This window comes from Trachinotus anak, unplaced genomic scaffold (genome assembly GCF_046630095.1).
Source record: "Trachinotus anak isolate AG129_WGS33_773 ecotype Australia unplaced genomic scaffold, CSIRO_AGI_Tana_v1 ptg000032l, whole genome shotgun sequence".
Taxonomy (NCBI): Eukaryota; Metazoa; Chordata; class Actinopteri; order Carangiformes; family Carangidae; genus Trachinotus; species Trachinotus anak.
In genome coordinates, this window is record NW_027273883.1 from 6,117,686 (window position 1) to 6,135,740 (window position 18,055).

The 18,055-nt window shown below is 39.1% G+C and overlaps 2 protein-coding genes and 1 non-coding gene across 13 annotated transcripts; 1 reads left to right on the forward strand and 2 right to left on the reverse strand.

The window, feature by feature from the left end:
- Positions 1–26: 26 nt before the first annotated feature.
- On the reverse strand, positions 27–10,221 carry LOC139613287 (membrane-spanning 4-domains subfamily A member 4A-like). 10 transcript variants are annotated; one of them, XM_071469806.1, is made up of 10 exons: positions 10,127–10,221; positions 8,424–8,621; positions 8,160–8,270; positions 7,843–7,899; positions 2,008–2,190; positions 1,797–1,907; positions 1,541–1,597; positions 1,290–1,460; positions 1,047–1,166; positions 27–732 (listed from the first exon to the last, which is right to left on the reverse strand). In XM_071469806.1, exons 5-10 carry the CDS (start codon positions 2,035–2,037, stop codon positions 652–654), a joined length of 570 nt encoding a protein of 189 aa, XP_071325907.1. In that variant the 5' UTR covers positions 2,038–2,190; positions 7,843–7,899; positions 8,160–8,270; positions 8,424–8,621; positions 10,127–10,221; the 3' UTR covers positions 27–651. The 10 variants fall into 10 exon arrangements, 7 of the variants coding, with proteins under 7 accessions (XP_071325907.1, XP_071325901.1, XP_071325903.1 ...); XM_071469800.1 differs by lacking the exons at positions 27–732; positions 1,047–1,166; positions 1,290–1,460; ... (1 more) ...; positions 1,797–1,907; positions 2,008–2,190 and adding exons at positions 6,330–6,710; positions 7,048–7,164; positions 7,590–7,718; positions 9,514–9,674 and having other exon boundaries at positions 10,127–10,184; XM_071469802.1 differs by lacking the exons at positions 27–732; positions 1,047–1,166; positions 1,290–1,460; ... (2 more) ...; positions 2,008–2,190; positions 10,127–10,221 and adding exons at positions 6,330–6,710; positions 7,048–7,164; positions 7,590–7,718; positions 9,514–9,674; positions 9,894–10,100.
- Positions 10,222–11,191: 970 nt separating this feature from the next.
- On the reverse strand, positions 11,192–16,458 carry LOC139613286 (transmembrane protein 176B-like). 2 transcript variants are annotated; one of them, XM_071469797.1, is made up of 8 exons: positions 16,305–16,458; positions 16,014–16,122; positions 15,188–15,375; positions 14,653–14,772; positions 13,526–13,582; positions 12,963–13,169; positions 12,119–12,241; positions 11,192–11,643 (listed from the first exon to the last, which is right to left on the reverse strand). In XM_071469797.1, the coding sequence occupies exons 3-8, from the start codon at positions 15,362–15,364 to the stop codon at positions 11,587–11,589; spliced, it is 741 nt and encodes a 246-aa protein (XP_071325898.1). In that variant the 5' UTR covers positions 15,365–15,375; positions 16,014–16,122; positions 16,305–16,458; the 3' UTR covers positions 11,192–11,586. The 2 variants fall into 2 exon arrangements, with proteins under 2 accessions (XP_071325898.1, XP_071325899.1); XM_071469798.1 differs by lacking the exon at positions 16,014–16,122 and having other exon boundaries at positions 16,305–16,445.
- Positions 16,459–17,142: 684 nt separating this feature from the next.
- Positions 17,143–17,261, forward strand: LOC139613962 (5S ribosomal RNA). The gene has a single exon (XR_011686858.1). It is a non-coding gene; the product is annotated as a 5S ribosomal RNA (ribosomal RNA).
- The last annotated feature ends 794 nt before the right edge of the window (positions 17,262–18,055 follow it).

An 18,055-nucleotide genomic window follows, 5' to 3' on the forward strand; every position in this document is an offset into this window, starting at 1 on the left:
AATACCAACACCATAATATATTATAAGTAACAGAACTACAGTCAAAATTTTACTGACTTTTAGGCTACTCACATCTGTGCTCTGTAACAAAAGTATGAAGGAGTACAATATTTCTCTCTCATATCGGAGAACAAGCTCTTCAAACTGTACTTAAAAACACTTAATGCCTCAGTAAATACACAGCAACATTCAGCCATTCATTCTGTGCAGCGTTGTTGGTGGTACTTCTCTCTCTGTTTGTTTAAGCTGGCACTTCTGAATGGCCCAGGATCAGTTACCAGATACATTTGTTCTTTTTATTATTCTTTAAATGACTCAGGTTATTTGAAAAGGGACTTCTTTGAAGTAAGAAGGGAAAAACAAACACTGTATTGCTACATATTATTTTTAATCATTTATAGAGTACTCAAAAGTAAATTTTAAAAATATATTCTGTGGTTTTATCAAAAGTAGTACAGATTTGAGGAAAATGACAACAGTCTGCACAATAGTTTACAAAGTAATATTAGGAAACGACAAAATCAGCATAAGGTACATTTTAAAAGGTAGTGTCTTTGTGATATAAAGTACTTTTGATTACATTCAGCTGGTGTGTGTAAAAGCAGGAGTACTATTATTGAGCTGTCTGTTCATAGTCATTCAGGAGTCCAGTTAAAATGGTTTGTCAGCACCAGGACTGGTCAGAAGTTCCTTCAACTTTGGCTGCTGATCTTCAACGTCCGTGTCACTCTGCTGGCACAGAACAAAGTCAGGACAAATCAGAGACTTCTACAACGTGCATGTTTACACCTTAACATTAACACTACAAATGGTGAACACTACACCAGCAATGCAGCTGCTAATACTTTTAACCCTCTTCCAGGTCCTACTGCTGGCACTACTGCTGGTACTACTGCTGTTAATACTGCTGTTACTCCTGCTGTTACTCCTGCTGGTAATAATGCTGTTACTCCTGCTGTTACTACTAATATTCTGAATTTACCACTCGGCTGTTTTCTGATTAATGTGGATTGGGCAGTTTTGTGCATTGTCTTCTGACTTTATACCTCTTCCATATTCATCTCACTGGTCAAAGCCTTGATGCCCAGAATAGCAAAGCGAATATTGACACACAGCTGAAGCAGAGCGAGGGCGATCAGTGTGATGTCCATGGATCTTAATAACCTCTGATGGGTGAGAAATTGAAACACTTAAAATTCAAATTTGTTCGAAATTATTTTCTATACTTGCAGTTCAATGAAGTAAAGCTCAAAAACTGTCAAGAAGGAAAACAAAGTTTAATTTTGGACCTGGGCAAAGAGCGCCACGTTTCTGCAGTTGTCACCATAATGATCAACACTGTTCGTGCTGCGATCACACATCCAGAGGAGAGAGGCGTCTCCCAGGTCTATGGCGTACAGCACAATGCCAGTGATGGCAAAGATTGCTCCAGCAATGTTCATAAACACAGTGAAGCCCACCTGAGAAGAAAGATTCCTTCAATTAAAAGTTCACTTGTATATTTCCTCTAATTAGTCTATAGAGTTTGGAGGATAATTACCAAGCATGAAGAAGGGAACTGTCCGGCCAAAATGGACAAGATTCCAGTTACAATGAACTGATGAGAGATTAACACACACTTTATATCGATGACAGTCAAGCAGAAACTATTGTATGTGTTTGGCAGATACCAGTTCCTCAACAACATTATTGTCTTAGGAAATCCTCTCACAGAAATTAAAATGATACTGATATATGATACTTAACTGATATATGTGTAATAATAACACAGCTATAACTATATAGTATCATTTTACCACAGCTCCCAGCCAGTAAGCAGCTCCCAAGCCGGTCAAATCTCCAGGATGTGTGCTTGTTCGTCCTGGGCCAAGTCCGATGTTGAACAGGCCCACCATGATCTGTATCGTCTGTAAGTGATTCACAACAATGAAACCTACAATCTCTTATGCTGAACATCTTCAACTCGTCTGTCATCTGTATAAAAATATCATTGCTGAAATTTCTCACCCCAATAGCTGTGGTGACGCTGGTCTGCATCTGCCCCCGGTACACCGAGCAGCACGCCAGTCTGTGGCAAAGCAAATCCTTCAGGATCTGACACAGAGGTGGACGCGTGCTCTTACTGTCAGACGCCACAGTGACCACAGGCCCACGCTTGGTTTTGACGACAGTGATGGACACCCTTCAGTCCTGCACACACACACACCTAACAATTAAAAACAGAGAGCTTACTTCTTGTTCAGCGATGGGTCTGTCCTCTTGAATTATAGCACTTTTGACTTGAGGTTGAAGCTGTGTGTGTGAGGGGTGGGTATTTGCAGAGGAGAAAGGATCAGTGTATAAATGTCTTAAATTCCCAGCACCTAACAAAGTAAACAGAGTCACCGGTGTCGATCAACAACCCTATCAAAACCAAACATACGGGTGTATTACAGCCATGGTTTTGCTATGAGGCAGCAAGATTAGACTTATTGTTCCTTTTTCTTTATTTAGTCAGTTTAAAATGTGCTACAGAGCCTTTAGCCTCCAAAGTAAATTTTAGTTTTATATTTGCAAGAAAGGTGTTGCAAAGGTATCACTACATCACAGTATTTATTTAAAGTATTTCTCACGTTGTTATAAGATGTACATTAGGCTTTAGTGCAGTCTCTATTTATTGAATCATTTGCAAAGACATAAAAAGTTGCCTAAAAGAGTGATATCTGAAGGCGTGTGTTTTACATCTCATTTACCCTCTTCACTAAATGGCAGAAGGTGAGTGTGACCACCAATGCATTTTCAAACTTGTGAAAACAGGAACCAAGGAAGGAGGAAACTTTGTTGGCCTTCGCCTTATTTCCATGTAACAGTGCACAGGGGTACACACAGGAAAATAAAACACTAATGTTGGAATTCAGGCGCTACGCCAGTGAGTATACTGTGTACATAGTGTACTATGTGTAAGTGTACTAACTAAAGTATCCAACTGGAGACACAAGGATATTCACCTGACACTATTTATCTGTTTAAAAGAGGTTGGGCTGTGACCATCACTGAGGATAGTGTTTATGCCCAACTGTATGCCCTGATCCAAAAATCCTCTCTCATCATTTGAAAAGTAAATATGATTAAAAAAAAAGACATGTCTTCATCCATGGTCTTTATTTAAGTAAATTTACATTAAAAACATCAACAACAACAACATTTAATACATTGGCAGTGTAAAGTGTTTCTTGACAATGGTAAAACAAGAAGTCATAATGCTGCCCATTTCCCAAAAAATATCTTTAAAAAAATATAGCCCATATGAAAATATTTATTGAATTTATATATTGGAGCATATGAAATATATGAAAAAATTGTATTCATAACCTATTGGAAAATGTTCATATATTGACATATGTTTTGCACATACAAATATGTATGTTGTATGCTTATATCGTAGATATATGTTATGTAAGTATATATCTATCCCAAAGTCTATCACCATATGTGGATATTATTTATAGTAGGGTCCCAGAGTGTGAAGATAAACAGTAAAATTAGAAGAAGGCAGGAAAATTATATGAAAATATAAGTGCATAGAATTTCTATGTGTATGTTTTTTAATAAACTTGCACACATACGTACATATTGTTAACATTTGTGATGTAAAATGAATTTTATATCTTCATACTCATGGATCCATGTGTTTGGTTGAAAATGTTTAAGTGAGAATCTCCTCCCAACAAGAAGCTAGCAAGTTTCCCTAACATTATCAAACTACCTATCTGAGCCCAAACCAGGATTTTTCTCGAAACCCAACCGAGTCATTTTTGTGTTTACACCTAACAAAACCAAATCATAATACAGATTTATTTATCAACAGTGATTAAGAGACAGTTTTGAAATCATTCCATCAGAAAACAGTTGTGTCACTCTAGCATGGACAAAACTTGCATATTTTGTTGTTTCCTCTGAAAGACTTATTTTAGGCACAGGGACTGGTCGGGAGGATTTCCTTCAGCTCTGGCTGCTGATCTTCAACATTTTGAACAACCTGCTGAGACAGAAAACTAGAATTACCACCTTGCAGTTGTATGCCTCCACAACACAGACTAGTCTCAAATTACATCCGTTTATCCAGAGTCATATAAAATAATAACCATTTGTGTGAAATTTTGTCGTAATTGCTGTGTGAAGCCTTGAGTAATGGATAAAAAGTGTTTTGACCTTGATCTTTGACAACCAAAATCTGATCAGTTCATGCTTGAGTCCAAGTGAACATTTGTGTCAAATTTTAAAAAGTTATTTCAAGGCGTTACTGAGATATCTTGTCCACGAGAATGGGACGAACATAAAAAGTAAACTTTCACACAACAACAACATGAAAAAGTTGACATTTTTACAGTTTTTATTGACACTACAAATAGAAAAACACCACACCAGAGATACAGCTGTTCTCTCCTTTATACTCACTACAACCACACAACCACCACCTCTACTGACACTGATGTTGGTGCCCAGCTTCTAACATAACTACTACCAAAACTACTATTTTGTTTCTCCTATCTTAATAAAAAAAACACCCAGTGACCCACCAGTTTGTGTGGACACTGAACTTGAGCGTTTGTTTTGATTCTTACCTCTTCCTTCTTCTGACTGACCTGAGCCTTGATGGCCAGAACAGACATAAAAGACAAAGACATAAAAAAGTTGCCTGAAATTGTGATATCTGGAGGCAGGATGGTTTATTTAGCTTCCTGTCAGGTACAAGGTCAATACCTCATATCATTGCTCACAAGTGTTTGACATCTCATTCACTTTCTCTGATGTCCCAAAACTCACCTCATTCTCACAGACCATGGTAAGAACATAATTCCGCTTTAAATTGTAAACTGTACTATTACAAAAAATACAATCAAAACAACTTGTTAGTGTAGAGTACTCATTTAACTCTAATAGGCTGTAACTGCTACAATCTCGTTCTGCATTTTGGAGCAATAAAAATATCACTTCTTGTTTGACCATTCTTATTTTTTCAGAATAAAAGCCCCATTCCCAAAAAAAAAAGCAAGGATCCAGAAGAAGCTGTCAGATCATTCATTTAAAAGTGGCAGTGTGTGAATGGCAACAAATGTGATGTTACTACATCACATTTGTTGTAGTAACTACTCACAAAGTTTTGGTCAATTTTATTTTTGTGCAGTAAAGCATACATCTATTGTAAATAAAGAAAGAAGTGTCTGTATCAGGAAATATTAAAATAAAGCAGCTAATGCTTTGTCCACTTATTTGGGGAGCAGCTAAAAAAATCCCAGTTTTTCAGGGAAACCATACCTGCCACAGTCTATGCACCTCCTCATCTATTCTCTATGCTCTATTTCTATTGAAATACTTATTATTTGCTATATTCAGTGCATATGTTCACAAATACAAATGCCAGCCAGTATACTGTGTGCACCGTGTGCTTTGTGTACTTGTACTCCAATTGGAGACAGGAGGGTTTCTAATTATATGCACCTGACACTAATTACCTGTTTAAAAGAGGTTGGGCTGTGACAATCACTGAGGATAGGTTGGCATGAATGAAACAGCAAATCAAGTGCACCAGTTTATGTCCAACTGTATGCACTGATTCAAAAATCCATTCTCACCATTTAAAAAGTAAATAAAGACACCTGTCTTTATCCATGGTCTCTATTCAAGCAAATTTACATTAAAACATCAATAACAACGTTTAATACATCGGCAATCACATCGCAACAGACTCCAGCGTAAAGTGTTTCTCGACAATGGTAAAACAATAATACTTCCCAGTACTGCCTGCAAATATATATTGAATTTATATATTTATATATTGAAAGAAATATATATATATAATTATAATCAAAACCTAGTTTTACAAGTTGGAATAATTTCATACATTGACATATGTCAAAGAGCCCCCAGGATTTCATACATTGACATATGTCAATGTATGAAATTGATATATGTATATATATTGACATTTGTATACTTATATTGCAGATATCATTGCAGATACATTGGGCAAGGTAAAACCTGGACAAGTTGCCGGTCTATCATAGGACTGACACATACAGACAAACACCATTCACACTCACATCTACATTGAGTTAATTAATTAATTACTTAATCACCAATTAATCTAACTCCACACCACTGGGGTTCAAACCCAGAACCTTCTTGCTGTGTCCTTGTTGTTGATACATGTTATGTGAATATATAACATATCACTATATGTGGATATTATGTACAGTGGGGTCTAAAGGTCTGAGGCTACTTTCCCAGAGTGTGAAGATAGACAGTAAAATGAATAAGAAAATAATAAGAAAACATATTAGCATATGTAATTTGAAAATGTATGTTTTTTAATAAGCTTTCACACATAAGTAAGTATATATTGTTAACATTTCAGACAGCATCAGTTGTTTCAGTAAGTTTCCCTAACATTAATAAAGTTCCTATCTGAGCCCAAACCAGGATTTTTCTCTAAAATTAACCCAGACATTTTTGTGTTTACACCTAACAAAACCTTGACCATAACAGCATCACATCATAATACAGATTTATTTATCAACAGTGATTAAGCCAAATGACGTCATCAGAAAAGACTTCAAAAAGCCTCATATTTTGTTGTTTCATGCGAAAGACTTATTTTAGGCACAGGGACTGGTCGGGAGGATTTCCTTCAGCTCTGGCTGCTGATCTTCAACATTTTGAACAACCTGCTGAGACAGAAAACTAGAATTACCACCTTGCAGTTGTACGCCTCCACAACACAGACCGGATCTTAAATTACATCCGTTTATCCAGAGTCATATAAAGTAATAACCATTTGTGTGAAATTTTGTCGTAATTGCCAACTCTGGCTCTGGCTGTTGCCAGCTCGGAGGCATAGAAAGTAAACTTTCACACAGCAACAACATGAAAAAGTTGACATTTTTACAGTTTTTATTGACACTACAAGTAGAAAAACACCACACCAGAGATACAGCTGTTCTAAGACACCCAGTCACCCACCAGTTTGTGTGGATACTGAACTTGTGTGTTTGTCTTGATTCATACCTCTTCCTTCTTCCGATTGACCAGAGCCTTGATGGTCAGAACAGCAAAGCCAATGCACAAACACAGCTGGAGAACGGCCATGATGACTGACACAGTATCAGCAGTTGTCAATAAACCCTGTTGGACGAGAAGTTAATTCATTCATTAACCAGTCAGACTCAACACATATCCCAGCCTCCCAGTTAAATCTCATTTTCAACAGAAATTCTGCCTATATTTATATATTTACTACCTATAACTGTCACCTGAAGCAGCACAAATCAATACTATTTTTTTTTTTATTTATTAAATCTAATGGTCACTGCTGAGATACCTTTATGAGCCCATTTGTTGTTGTTGTTAATTAATATAAATTCTATTCAGTTTGATTAAAAATATTCCAACTAAAGTTTACTTTCAAATGTATTAAGTACAAAAATTTTTTTGTGAAGTGCATGGAAATGCCAAAGTCAATTTCAAATCAGACTGTCAAGTAGTGTAAGGCAGTAATGCTGCACACTGTATGATTGTGCTTTTAAGCATAGTTTTGGAAATATTCTTACCACATATCTATCTCTCCCATAAACGTACCATCTCCACCCCAAGAGGCCATATACTTCTATTCCATACAGCACAATGCCAACAATGGCAAAGACTGCACCAACAACGTTCATGGACAAGGCAAGGCCCACCTGAGAGGGGAAAATTGATTATATTTTTAATGTACCCTTAGACAAAAGATACATTATTCCATTGACAAAGCTGTGCCACAGCAGGTTTTCACACATTTCCTGCAGTTTGGAGGACTTAACTTACCAAGCATGGAGAAGGGAACTGTCCAGCCAAAAAGGACATGAGTCCAACTGCTGTATACTGCAGAGAACAGCAGACAGCTCATGTTGGTGAAAACCAGTTTATTATTAACAAAGCAACATAAAACCTTGCATATAACCATGGACTCATTCACAACATTATGCTTTCAGAAAATCTAACTGCCATAAAATTCTCCTTTAATTGAAATTACTTTGTGACACTTACATGATTTGCTATAATACAGTCTACTGCTACAGTGCTGCCATAAATTCTCTCTTCATGAGAATATAGTGAGAGCCTGATGATATTATGAACTTTACCACAGCACCCAGCCAGTATGGAACAGCCATTTGACCCACATCCATAGGATTTAGGAAAGGTCGTCCTGGTCCAAGTGCAATGTTGAACAGGCCCATCATGATCTGAATGATCTGTGAAAGATTCACAACTATTACATTTCTCATTTTCTTACATTTAACATCTCGAGATGACCGGTGGCTGTAGGTGAATTATGTTTTGATATATGCTGATGTGAATATATGCTCCAATACATCCTTGAATTTTGTTATGTTGTGTTTTCTCACCCCAATAACTGCTGTAACACAGGGATTCATCAGCCCCTTCTGCACTGAGCAGCACACTGGACTGTAGCAAAGAGCCCCCAGGATTTGGCACAGTGGTGGAAACATGCTCTTGCTGTTTGCCTTTATGGTGATCACAGTCACCCCCTTGTCCTCGGTGGCAGTTACAGACATCCTTTACACTCCTGGTGGCACAAACAGCTGCGAACGAAGAGGAGAAGATGTGCTGTTAATGTGTCACTTCTGTCCATTAATATTTCATCATTCTGGGAAATCGAGTTAGATGACAAGTTTGATACCACTGTCATGGCTGAAAAGCTGGAGGCACTTAGCCTAGCTTAGCATAAAGACTGGAGGCAGAGGGAAACAGTTAGCCTGGCTACATCACTTAGTGGTTGTGATTCTTCCCATCACCATCAAAGTGTGGTGCCGCAATATCATACACTTCTCACACCTGGGCGGTCTTACATTTTTGCAGTTTTTACTGTTACTTTATATACTAACCAGTCCTTTTCACCTAAATTTGATCTTGGATATTTGTGCAAGTACTCTAAGAAGTACTCAGTCGAAAAGTATCAGGGTCATGAACTACTTATTTTTTCCCTTTTGAAAGTTTCTCTTCTCTTTCAGGGACTGACGTCGGAGACACCAACACCAGCCTTTCTCTCTTCCACTCGCCCACGCAGGGATGTCTGGCCTTTGACAGCAGCTCCAGGTGTCACGCATGTACCCACGGCAGCCACAGAGCAGACTGCAGTGTGAGTGGAGGCCAGTTCACAGAATAGCCACTGAAACAGAGAACACGACACCACTGTGCCGCGGTGTTTCCCATCCATCACTTCCACTACATCTGTGCCACTACCCCCAAACCCTCAAAACAAGCATCATAACAAGCTGCTTAGGCCACAAGTCAATGACGTGCGGGCCCACGACCACGGATATATTACAAGGTCCAATAACACTGGGGAACAATTTGAAAAAAAATTTCTGTTGAGTTAGATTTTTATGCTGATTAAAACTAAAATTGGCATGCTGATTCCAAAATTGCAGTCAGTTTTTTTCTAGCACGTCCAGTTTTTTCTCCACAGCTTACCCTCCAGATAGGCAAAGTTCCACTGATCAGCTGTAGTGAGACTTGCCAGCTGATTACGATTGGACTCATCAGCAGCGACCTGGCGACTTGTTTGTGCAGTCACATTGAGACAGTGCGGTGAGAGGTGTGTGCAGCTCCCAATAGGTCAGTACCATCAATATCTGCAAACAGAAAGCCAGCACAGTAGGAATTAAGAGGATTTGTGCTGGCTTTTCTCTTAACCTTGTTCTATTTCGTTTTATACTGTTTTTTTTAGTTTTCAAAGCTTGAAACGATTCCATCTTAGTACAGTATTTTTCATATGTTTTAAGAAAACGGGGATCCTATAGTTCAAAAACTTGAAGTGATAGAGAAAAATTAGTTAAAAACAGCTGTCAGACCTAACTCAACAAAAACTGTGTTCCCCAGTTAACAGGCTCCATCCTCGCCGCTCTCCACACCTCCGTGTTCCTGGAAGATGCGCAGCAGGCAGCAGCAGCTACATCTGTCTTCTTATTCCTATTATTTACATTCTTATTGATGAGAAAAACCATTCATAAAAGCTAAATCACGTCTTTTACAAATGCTGTAGGCATACCTGTCGTTTCTTCCCGCGGAAAAAAAAAAGACTTACCTGTTTCTCAGAGAAGCAAAACCTACACGATCATCCGACAAGATTGGTCTGATTTTAAGATGGTTGTGCAACTGTTTGGAAGAGGAGAGGAGCTTGAGTCAGCTTCTTACCCGAAGGACCTCCCCTTATCGGGGAACAACAAAGATCTTTAACCCTTAGCTGATCATTCAGCTAAATACAAACATGTGTGAACACTCCGGGATGAGTTTAATTAACATGCAATTCTTACAACCCCAAACAGAGAAAAGGTGGCAGTGGTGCGCAGGGCTGCAGCCAGAGGTTTAGAGGTCAGGGGTCCCAATTCCCCCAGCACAACCCCACCAACCAGAGAAATGTCTGAGTAGCCTCCCAAAAGTGTTCTTCTCATTATTAATATTGTAAGGTGCACTTAACTATATATATTATATTAACCATCATATTTAATATATTCTGCAACATTTAACATTTATGTTATGGAACAACAGCACATACTGTACATTAAGTATAGTAATAAGTCATTCTATTAGCCTACAGGTCAAATTAAAGGATGTTCACGTCAGCTGGGTTAACACCACTGAGCAAAGAGTGGTTTTAATCGTTTTATTTTACTGAAGAAGTGGCATTTGGAGAAAGAGGAATTATCCATCTATCCATTATCCATAATGTTTATCTTTATAGGGTCACAGAGGGGCTGGAGCCCATCCCAGCTGACACTGGGTGAGCAGGGTTGAATCTGGACAGGTTGTCTATCACAGGGCTGATATACAGAGACAAATAACCATTCACACTCACATCTATGGTGCAATTCACCTTATGTACTTCCTCTGAGAAGCACAGTGGGAACTACAGGGGGAAGATGCAAACTCCAAACAGAAAGGTCCCAGGATGAACCCAGAACCTTCTTGCTGTGAGGTGACAGGGCTGACCACTGCACCACCGTCATGACCTGAATGATATTTTGAATTATGTTACTCTTAACTACACACTGCTTCTCTTGATAGTTATTGTTCCCATCTGTACACAAAGAGCAAATAGCTCTCAGTCACACTGTGATTTGAATACACACAACAATGAAGTATGTGACAGTTCACAGTTTTGATGCCTTTATTTTTCAATATTGTAAAATTGCAAACAAAAATCATACGTGTATCAGTGCCACACACACATTCATGAGCCTCCCTTTCACCTACAAACATAGTGACTGTAAGGCACATTACTCGAAAGTTATGATTAACGGGAACAGTTTAAAAAAAGAGAATGAAATGGAAAGCAGCATATAAACTTTAGATTAATACCAAAATCTACTTTGAAGTACAAGTGCAAATATTTGTAAGAAACCCTTCTAAGCAGAGATGGTACCAGCTGAATTAGTGTAAATTATTGACATTAAAGTACATATGGTGGTCAGTGGTATTTTGCAAAGGATTACAGCTTCTAGTATCTGATAGCACTAAGCAGAGAGTTTCATTTGGTCTTTACGGTTACTTGGTGGCGACTTCCTCTAGTAGTGGTTTGTATAGTTCTGGGTCAACACTCCCCTGAAAGAGAAAAATAATATCAGTGAAGCAGAAAAAGGTGCTGACATACTCAAATCTTAAAGAATAGCACATCATCAAAGACACTCATGAACTGTACTGTTACACTGTTTCAAGCGGGGATACACAAGGGGAATAATTATTTTACTTTTTTAATTGTATATTTATGTCTATACTGACAGATTGACATGAAATAAACTAATTCACTTTCTTGCAGAGAGTTAAATGAGAAGATCAATACCTCTCGTGTCTGTATACTAAATAAGAAGCCAGCAGGTGATTAGCTTAGCATAAAGCATTGAAACGGGGGAAACAGCTGGCCTGGCTCTGTACAAACTTAACCAAATCCAAAATGTCAAACTGATCCTATAATTGATCAGCACCAATGGCTGCCAAGATGAAAATACTCCACTGACATGGACATTATGGCCATTGTTTCCACATGTCTAACAATGAGATACAGTTTTTTATACTCTACCTTGTTTTCTTGCTTCTCCTTGTTCTTCAGAGTCTTGATCCCCATGGTGGCTGAGCTGATGGTGATGCAGAGCTCCAGGACTGACAAGACAATCAGCACAGCATTGATGCTCCTTAAGATCATCTGGTGAGACACAAACAAAACAGTGTTACCTTCAACATCTTTAAACATACTTGAAGATTGTTTCAATTAAATTGACTTTTTTCTGGCTAAATGCTTTTCCTTCAAACTTGGCTGTTTCATTTATTTCACTGTTCATCATTTATACATGAAATCATTTAGTATATAAAAAGTCAGCAAACAGTGAGAAGGGCTCATCACTATTGCAGAAATGGAACTCACATCACTATATTGATGTGGATGTTTCCAGTTATGGCCAAAAATGTGTTTGGTACAGTACACTGACCTTTGACCACCATAATCTAATGTGGTCATCCAAGAGTCCAAATGAACGTTTGGACCACATTTGAAGAAATTCTCTCAAGACGTTACTGAGCTATCACCCACACAAGAATGCGACGGACCTACTTACAAATACGGACGATTGGAAAATAAAAGAAAGCCTCCAGCCACAGCTGGCACCAGCACAGTGGCAAAAAATGTTCAGTTAATGATCTAAAAGCAGCAAATTCTGACATTTGAGAATCTCAAACCAGCTCATTTGGCATTTTTGCTTTACAAACCACTTAAACAATTGATGATCAAAACTTTTTTGAGTTATTCCTGTTAAAGTCTGGCAATGGTAATCATGGATAATAACCTTTACATCAACATCTGATGATGAAAAAGTTCATCAGTTATCTAACTGGATTGCATTTTGAATCCTGAAACGATCTTTACTTACCAGGGTCAGTGCTTTGGCCTCCATGCATTGCTCCTGGATGAGCTGCTCCTCAGGAGATGTTGTCGTCTGGTGTCTGTACCCGTAGTCATAATCGTAACGTCGACACATCCGCCACAACCATATGTTTGCTATATTAATGCTGTAGAGAACAATGGCTGCAATGGCCAAGGCAACTCCCGCCAGATTCAGAATCACATTGACGATGACCTAAAATACAAAATTTGCCAGTTTATGAGCAAAATTAGAATGAAGCCAAATACAAAACTACACCAGGCAACCAACAACAAACAATACACATAAGGAAGTTAAAAACTGTCCAAAAACTAAAGCCACCAGTTGGTTCACACTTTTACGTTGATACATTTACTCTGACTTCTCCAATGAAAATATTTACTGTAATCATGTGAGAGAATGTGGCTGTGTATATTCTTGAGTGATATCTGACTTTACATGTAGCAAGTACAAAATAATCATCTGATTGTGTTGAAATAAAAACAAGGAAAAGAGAAGACAGTAACATGGAAGAAGTCCTTTTAAGAGAACATGAGGATTTAACTACTCACCAGACATGGACTGGGGTACTTCTCAGACAAAATGCACATGATGCCAAATAACATAAACTACAGAGGAGACAAAAAACACAATTTTTAACTCCACTCTTCCACACAAACACTACATGAAAATTCATATATATTACTTTGGCCCACCAAGAGAGCAACTAGGTAACTCTTACAATAAAATACAAAGCACAAAGCACTGTAAAAAAAGAAAACACACATTTGGGTTTAGATGAGGAAGAATTCCCCAGAGCTCTCCAGAACCCAAGAAGCTTCAATACTCTGAACTGCTGTTCAATGCAAAGGCAAGCACAGAGGCCACTAAGAGGTTGGAGCAGACTGTCAGAACTGCAGGGGAGAGGGCCAGCTGACCTAAACTGGGGTTATCATTGGGCAGTGGAAAGGACCAAATGAGGACCACCTGAACCAGACTGAGGACTGGACTGGATGAGTCATGGGAGGTCTTAACCATCTCTCTAACAGAGAGATCTGTAACGTCTTGGTTGACACACTTTGTGTGTGTCACATGGAGGTCTATGGACAACAAGAAGGCGGTACAGTTTCTGCCTTTTAACAAGAACACAGGTGCTTTCAGACAGTAAACAGTAATAAAGAAGAGGGCAGATGCTGCTATTGTGAACCTGCAAGGACATTTGCTGCTGCCTTCAGAGTTGACAATGGTTCAGCTCTGTGGTGCTTGTATAATCAGACAGAGCTGTGTGTATTTTTATGCAATCAATGAAGTGCATCCCTCATGTGTGTTATCTCCGTCAACACTGTGACACTTTATTGGCTGCACTCAATCTGACTGTGTTGGCATGTCACTTGTTTTACAGTAAGACACTGAATCTCTACCAGTTCATAGTAAAACAGTTGCAGGTAGTGGAGATGCTTTGGTAAACTTTTAATCTTTTCACAGCACATGGGTTTCATGGTGTTTGACGCTTCAGAGTGAGATCACGATGTGTTACTATTTTCCAGCCTTCCTGTGCAAGAAAGGCAGTTGGAATCAACTCAATAACTCCAATGACAATTCATTTTGGAGGGAAATTCTGTGGGATTTTAGTCATGATACAAAAGAACATGTTTTGAAAAAGTAAATAAAATCACAAATCCAGCATTAGCTTCCTTACCAACGCTCCCATCCAAAAAGGAAACAAGGTTTCGTCCATTTGATACCAAGAGCCAGCGAGACTGCAACAGAGAATCGCTCCGAGGCCAATGTTGAGCAACCCAACCATAATGTGCAGAGCCTGCGGAGGAGGAAACGCAGTATGGACAACAGTATGAACATCAAGCACCTCTACTGTATAACTACTGTTACCAGACACCGTTCAGGTCAAGTGTAGAACAACTCGGTGGTGCAGAGCATGGTGAACTACTTTAACATCACCTGAACCAAGGCAAGGCAGGTACAGGGCCAAAACTCTCTTAAATAACTCTCAGACAATGACATGGACACAAAACAAAGGACTGTAATGAGAGTAGGACCACAATGAGAGGCTTTTGGCGGAGAGCAATAAAATTATAAATTGTGAGCTGATCAACATTTTAAACAGAGCTGAGCGGGGGAAGAAAAAGTGCTAAATAAAAACTGCAGTGTAGCAAACAAAAGATTTATAGCACAACTTCACAGAGCAACGTGAAACATATAAGGTTATAACTCACCCCCAGTACTGACTGAGACGTCCTCTGGACCCTCCTCATGTTCTCAGACACAGTGCAGCACACAGGGCTGTAGCAAAGGGCCTTAATGATTTGGCACAGTGGAGGCCAAGAACTTTGGGGGTCAGAGGTCACAGTAAACACAGTGACCCCATCAGCTTTGGTCATGGAGACAGACATCCTACCTGAGACTGAAAGAGACAAGACACTACATTAACTTTGGAGTTCCTGAATCAGGTTAAGTTTCTTGTTAGATGCTTTAAATTTAGACCTTCCACACAGCAGCCATTTTGACGTGTCAAAGCAGGAAAAGCAGAAGTGTGAATAATAGCATCAATGATGGCTGTACTCCTTTTCAGTGGACCGGTTTCAGGGTTTGGTATTGTACATGCTCACTCGCTCGATCATCATTAATGTCAGTCCTTCCATCTGTCATTTTCCTACTAGGAGAAATCTGAATATCTGGGCCGAAAAAGAAAAAGGTGTACAAACTAAACAGTTGCTGAATCTCAGCATTTTAGTACGTTTGCTAGTTTGTGTCCCATTCACCCTGATCCACCGTTTCACAGAAACAATGACATAGATTTATAGATATGTACAACATAAGTCCTGTAATAAATCCAACATTCATAATGTTCCGTTCTTGTTGAAACTATCTAACAGGTGCTGATTCACCTTGGTGATCATGTAGAAGGAGGTAGTTTGTGGCTACAGTATTCATTTCTCAGAGGTGTTTCTTGGCCTCTAATGGGGTGAATAAGACAGCCAGCTGACAAAACCCCTCAGTATTAGTGTTTATTGGCAGCTTAGCTATGAAACAATATCTTACATTTTATTTTCAGCCGAAGCTCAATTTTTTCAGGAACTTTCAGCCCAGTTTCCGTCAACAAATCCCGAGGTTCAGTCTAAACGTCTGCTCTGGTCGTATTGACTGGAATCTGTGAAATAACAGAACAGTGGCCACAGTGTCTCTCAAGTATCTGAGCGGCCACGATTTTAGTTCTGCAGTAACGTTACTCAAGGAAGCTGTTATCGAAATGGATGAGAACATGTGCAGTCAGTGCCTAAAATCCACTTCAATAACGTCAAAGGCGGAAGCAGACATAACAAATACCCTTACCCGTTTATATTTATCGGAGGAGAAGCAAATCCTAATCGATCCGTTTGATAATCCGGTTTTATTGTTGTTGCGCAGTTGGTCTCTTGAGGAGCAGGAGAGCCTGTTCCCGGAAAGACCTCCCCCTATGTGGCAACAATAACATGTCCAAATAAAAAACCTTAACCCTTTGCTGATCATTCAGCTGAACAAAGATAAATGTGAATACTCGGATAAAAGTCCATATTCCTCCCGCATAACCCTGCCAGCCAAAGAGATGTTTCCTACCCCCCTCCTCCCAAAAGGTTTTCTGATCATTAATTATTATCATCATCATCTTTTTCACGTTCATTGAACCATTTAAACATATAAGGTTATAACTCACCCCCAGTACTGACTGAGACGTCCTCTGGACCCTCCTCATGTTCTGAGACAGTGCAGCACACAGGGCTGTAACAAAGGCCCTTCAGGATTTGGCACAGTGGAGGCCAAGAACTTTGGGGGTCAGAGGTCAAAGTGATCACAGTGACCCCATCAGCTTTGGTCATGGAGACAGACATCCTGCCTGAGACTGAAAGAGACAACAAACAACATTAAACTTAAAGGTTCCTGAATCAGGCTCCACATGTTCGGCTTGACAAGCTTCCAGGGTCACCGAGTGGATTAAAGCCATCATTCATGTTAATGCACCATCTGTGATTTTCCTATGAGGATAAATCTGAATATCTGAATCTCGGTATTGAAGTATGTTTGCTAGTTAGCAAGGAAAGAAAGAGTGAAGAAAGTAAACAATAATATCCAGTTATGTCTGTGATGGTGTGGATCATCATGTATAAAGAGGGTCTTTGTCACAGCTTCCATTGCTTACGGCCATACCACCCTGAACACGCCCGATCTCGTCTGATCTCGGAAGCTAAGCAGGGTCGGGCCTGGTTAGTACTTGGATGGGAGACCGCCTGGGAATACCAGGTGCTGTAAGCTTTTACACTTCTCTCTGCAAACACCAGAGGATGCTGCTGCTCAGCTGTCAATCATTCTGCACCCCAGCAGTGGTCCTTTCACTGTCAGCACATTGTCAGAATCAGAAATATATACAAACTTGTTTATTTATGATTATAGCTACTAAAACAGAAATATAAAATAGAAATAAGAAGTATATGAAATAGAAGTATGTGCATTATATGGTCATACGAATATGTAAACATATATAAAGATATGTATAAACTTGTCTAACAGTATATACAACAGCTGGAGCATAGGTCTCAAAAGTAATGTACCGTATATTTACAGTGTTTACTGAATCTATCTGTTTCCTCCTCCACACTCAGATCAATGTTCAATTTTCTTTCTGTTTCTGTACTTAAAGGTTCCTGAATCAGGCGCCACATGTTCGGCTTGACAAGCTTCCAGTAGGGTGACCATTTCCATAACACCAAAAAGGAGGACATTATGCGGCATATCAATAAATTACTCCAGTGTACATAGGACTCTGGTATACTCTCATTTATAGGACAATTTTGAGTGGTTTAAAGATGATGTTTGTGTAGCTGAATAGGAAAAAATATTAATGAAAAGTCAAAAAGTGTTTGTTCACAGTATTTTTTTTTTTTTATTCAATACATTGTGGTGTTCAAAAAGTGACCACTGAAATGAATCTTTTCAAGTGCAGAGTGCCACAAAGCATAACATGTGTGGACTTAAATGTAAAAAACAATTATGGTACGCCTTGCACAGCTCCGCAGCAGTTATTTTGTCATCCAGGGGCGACGAAACTT

What these genes read in the sequence shown, in the direction of transcription:
- LOC139613287 (XM_071469799.1), bottom strand. Translation starts at nt 8,594, where the DNA reads ATGTCTGTAACTGCCACCGAGGACAAGGGGGTGACTGTGATCACCATA. An exon ending in CATACTGGCTGGGTGCTGTG is followed by an intron (nt 7,900 to 8,159) that starts GTAAAGTTCATA and finishes TGTTCTCTGCAG; the next exon opens with TATACAGCAGTTGGACTCAT. An exon ending in AGTTCCCTTCTCCATGCTTG is followed by an intron (nt 7,719 to 7,842) that starts GTAAGTTAAGTC and finishes TTCCCCTCTCAG; the next exon opens with GTGGGCCTTGCCTTGTCCAT.
- LOC139613286 (XM_071469797.1), bottom strand. Translation starts at nt 15,364, where the DNA reads ATGTCTGTCTCCATGACCAAAGCTGATGGGGTCACTGTGTTTACTGTG. An exon ending in AGTACCCCAGTCCATGTCTG is followed by an intron (nt 13,170 to 13,525) that starts GTGAGTAGTTAA and finishes TTTGTATTTTAG; the next exon opens with GTCATCGTCAATGTGATTCT. An exon ending in AGGCCAAAGCACTGACCCTG is followed by an intron (nt 12,242 to 12,962) that starts GTAAGTAAAGAT and finishes GTGTCTCACCAG; the next exon opens with ATGATCTTAAGGAGCATCAA.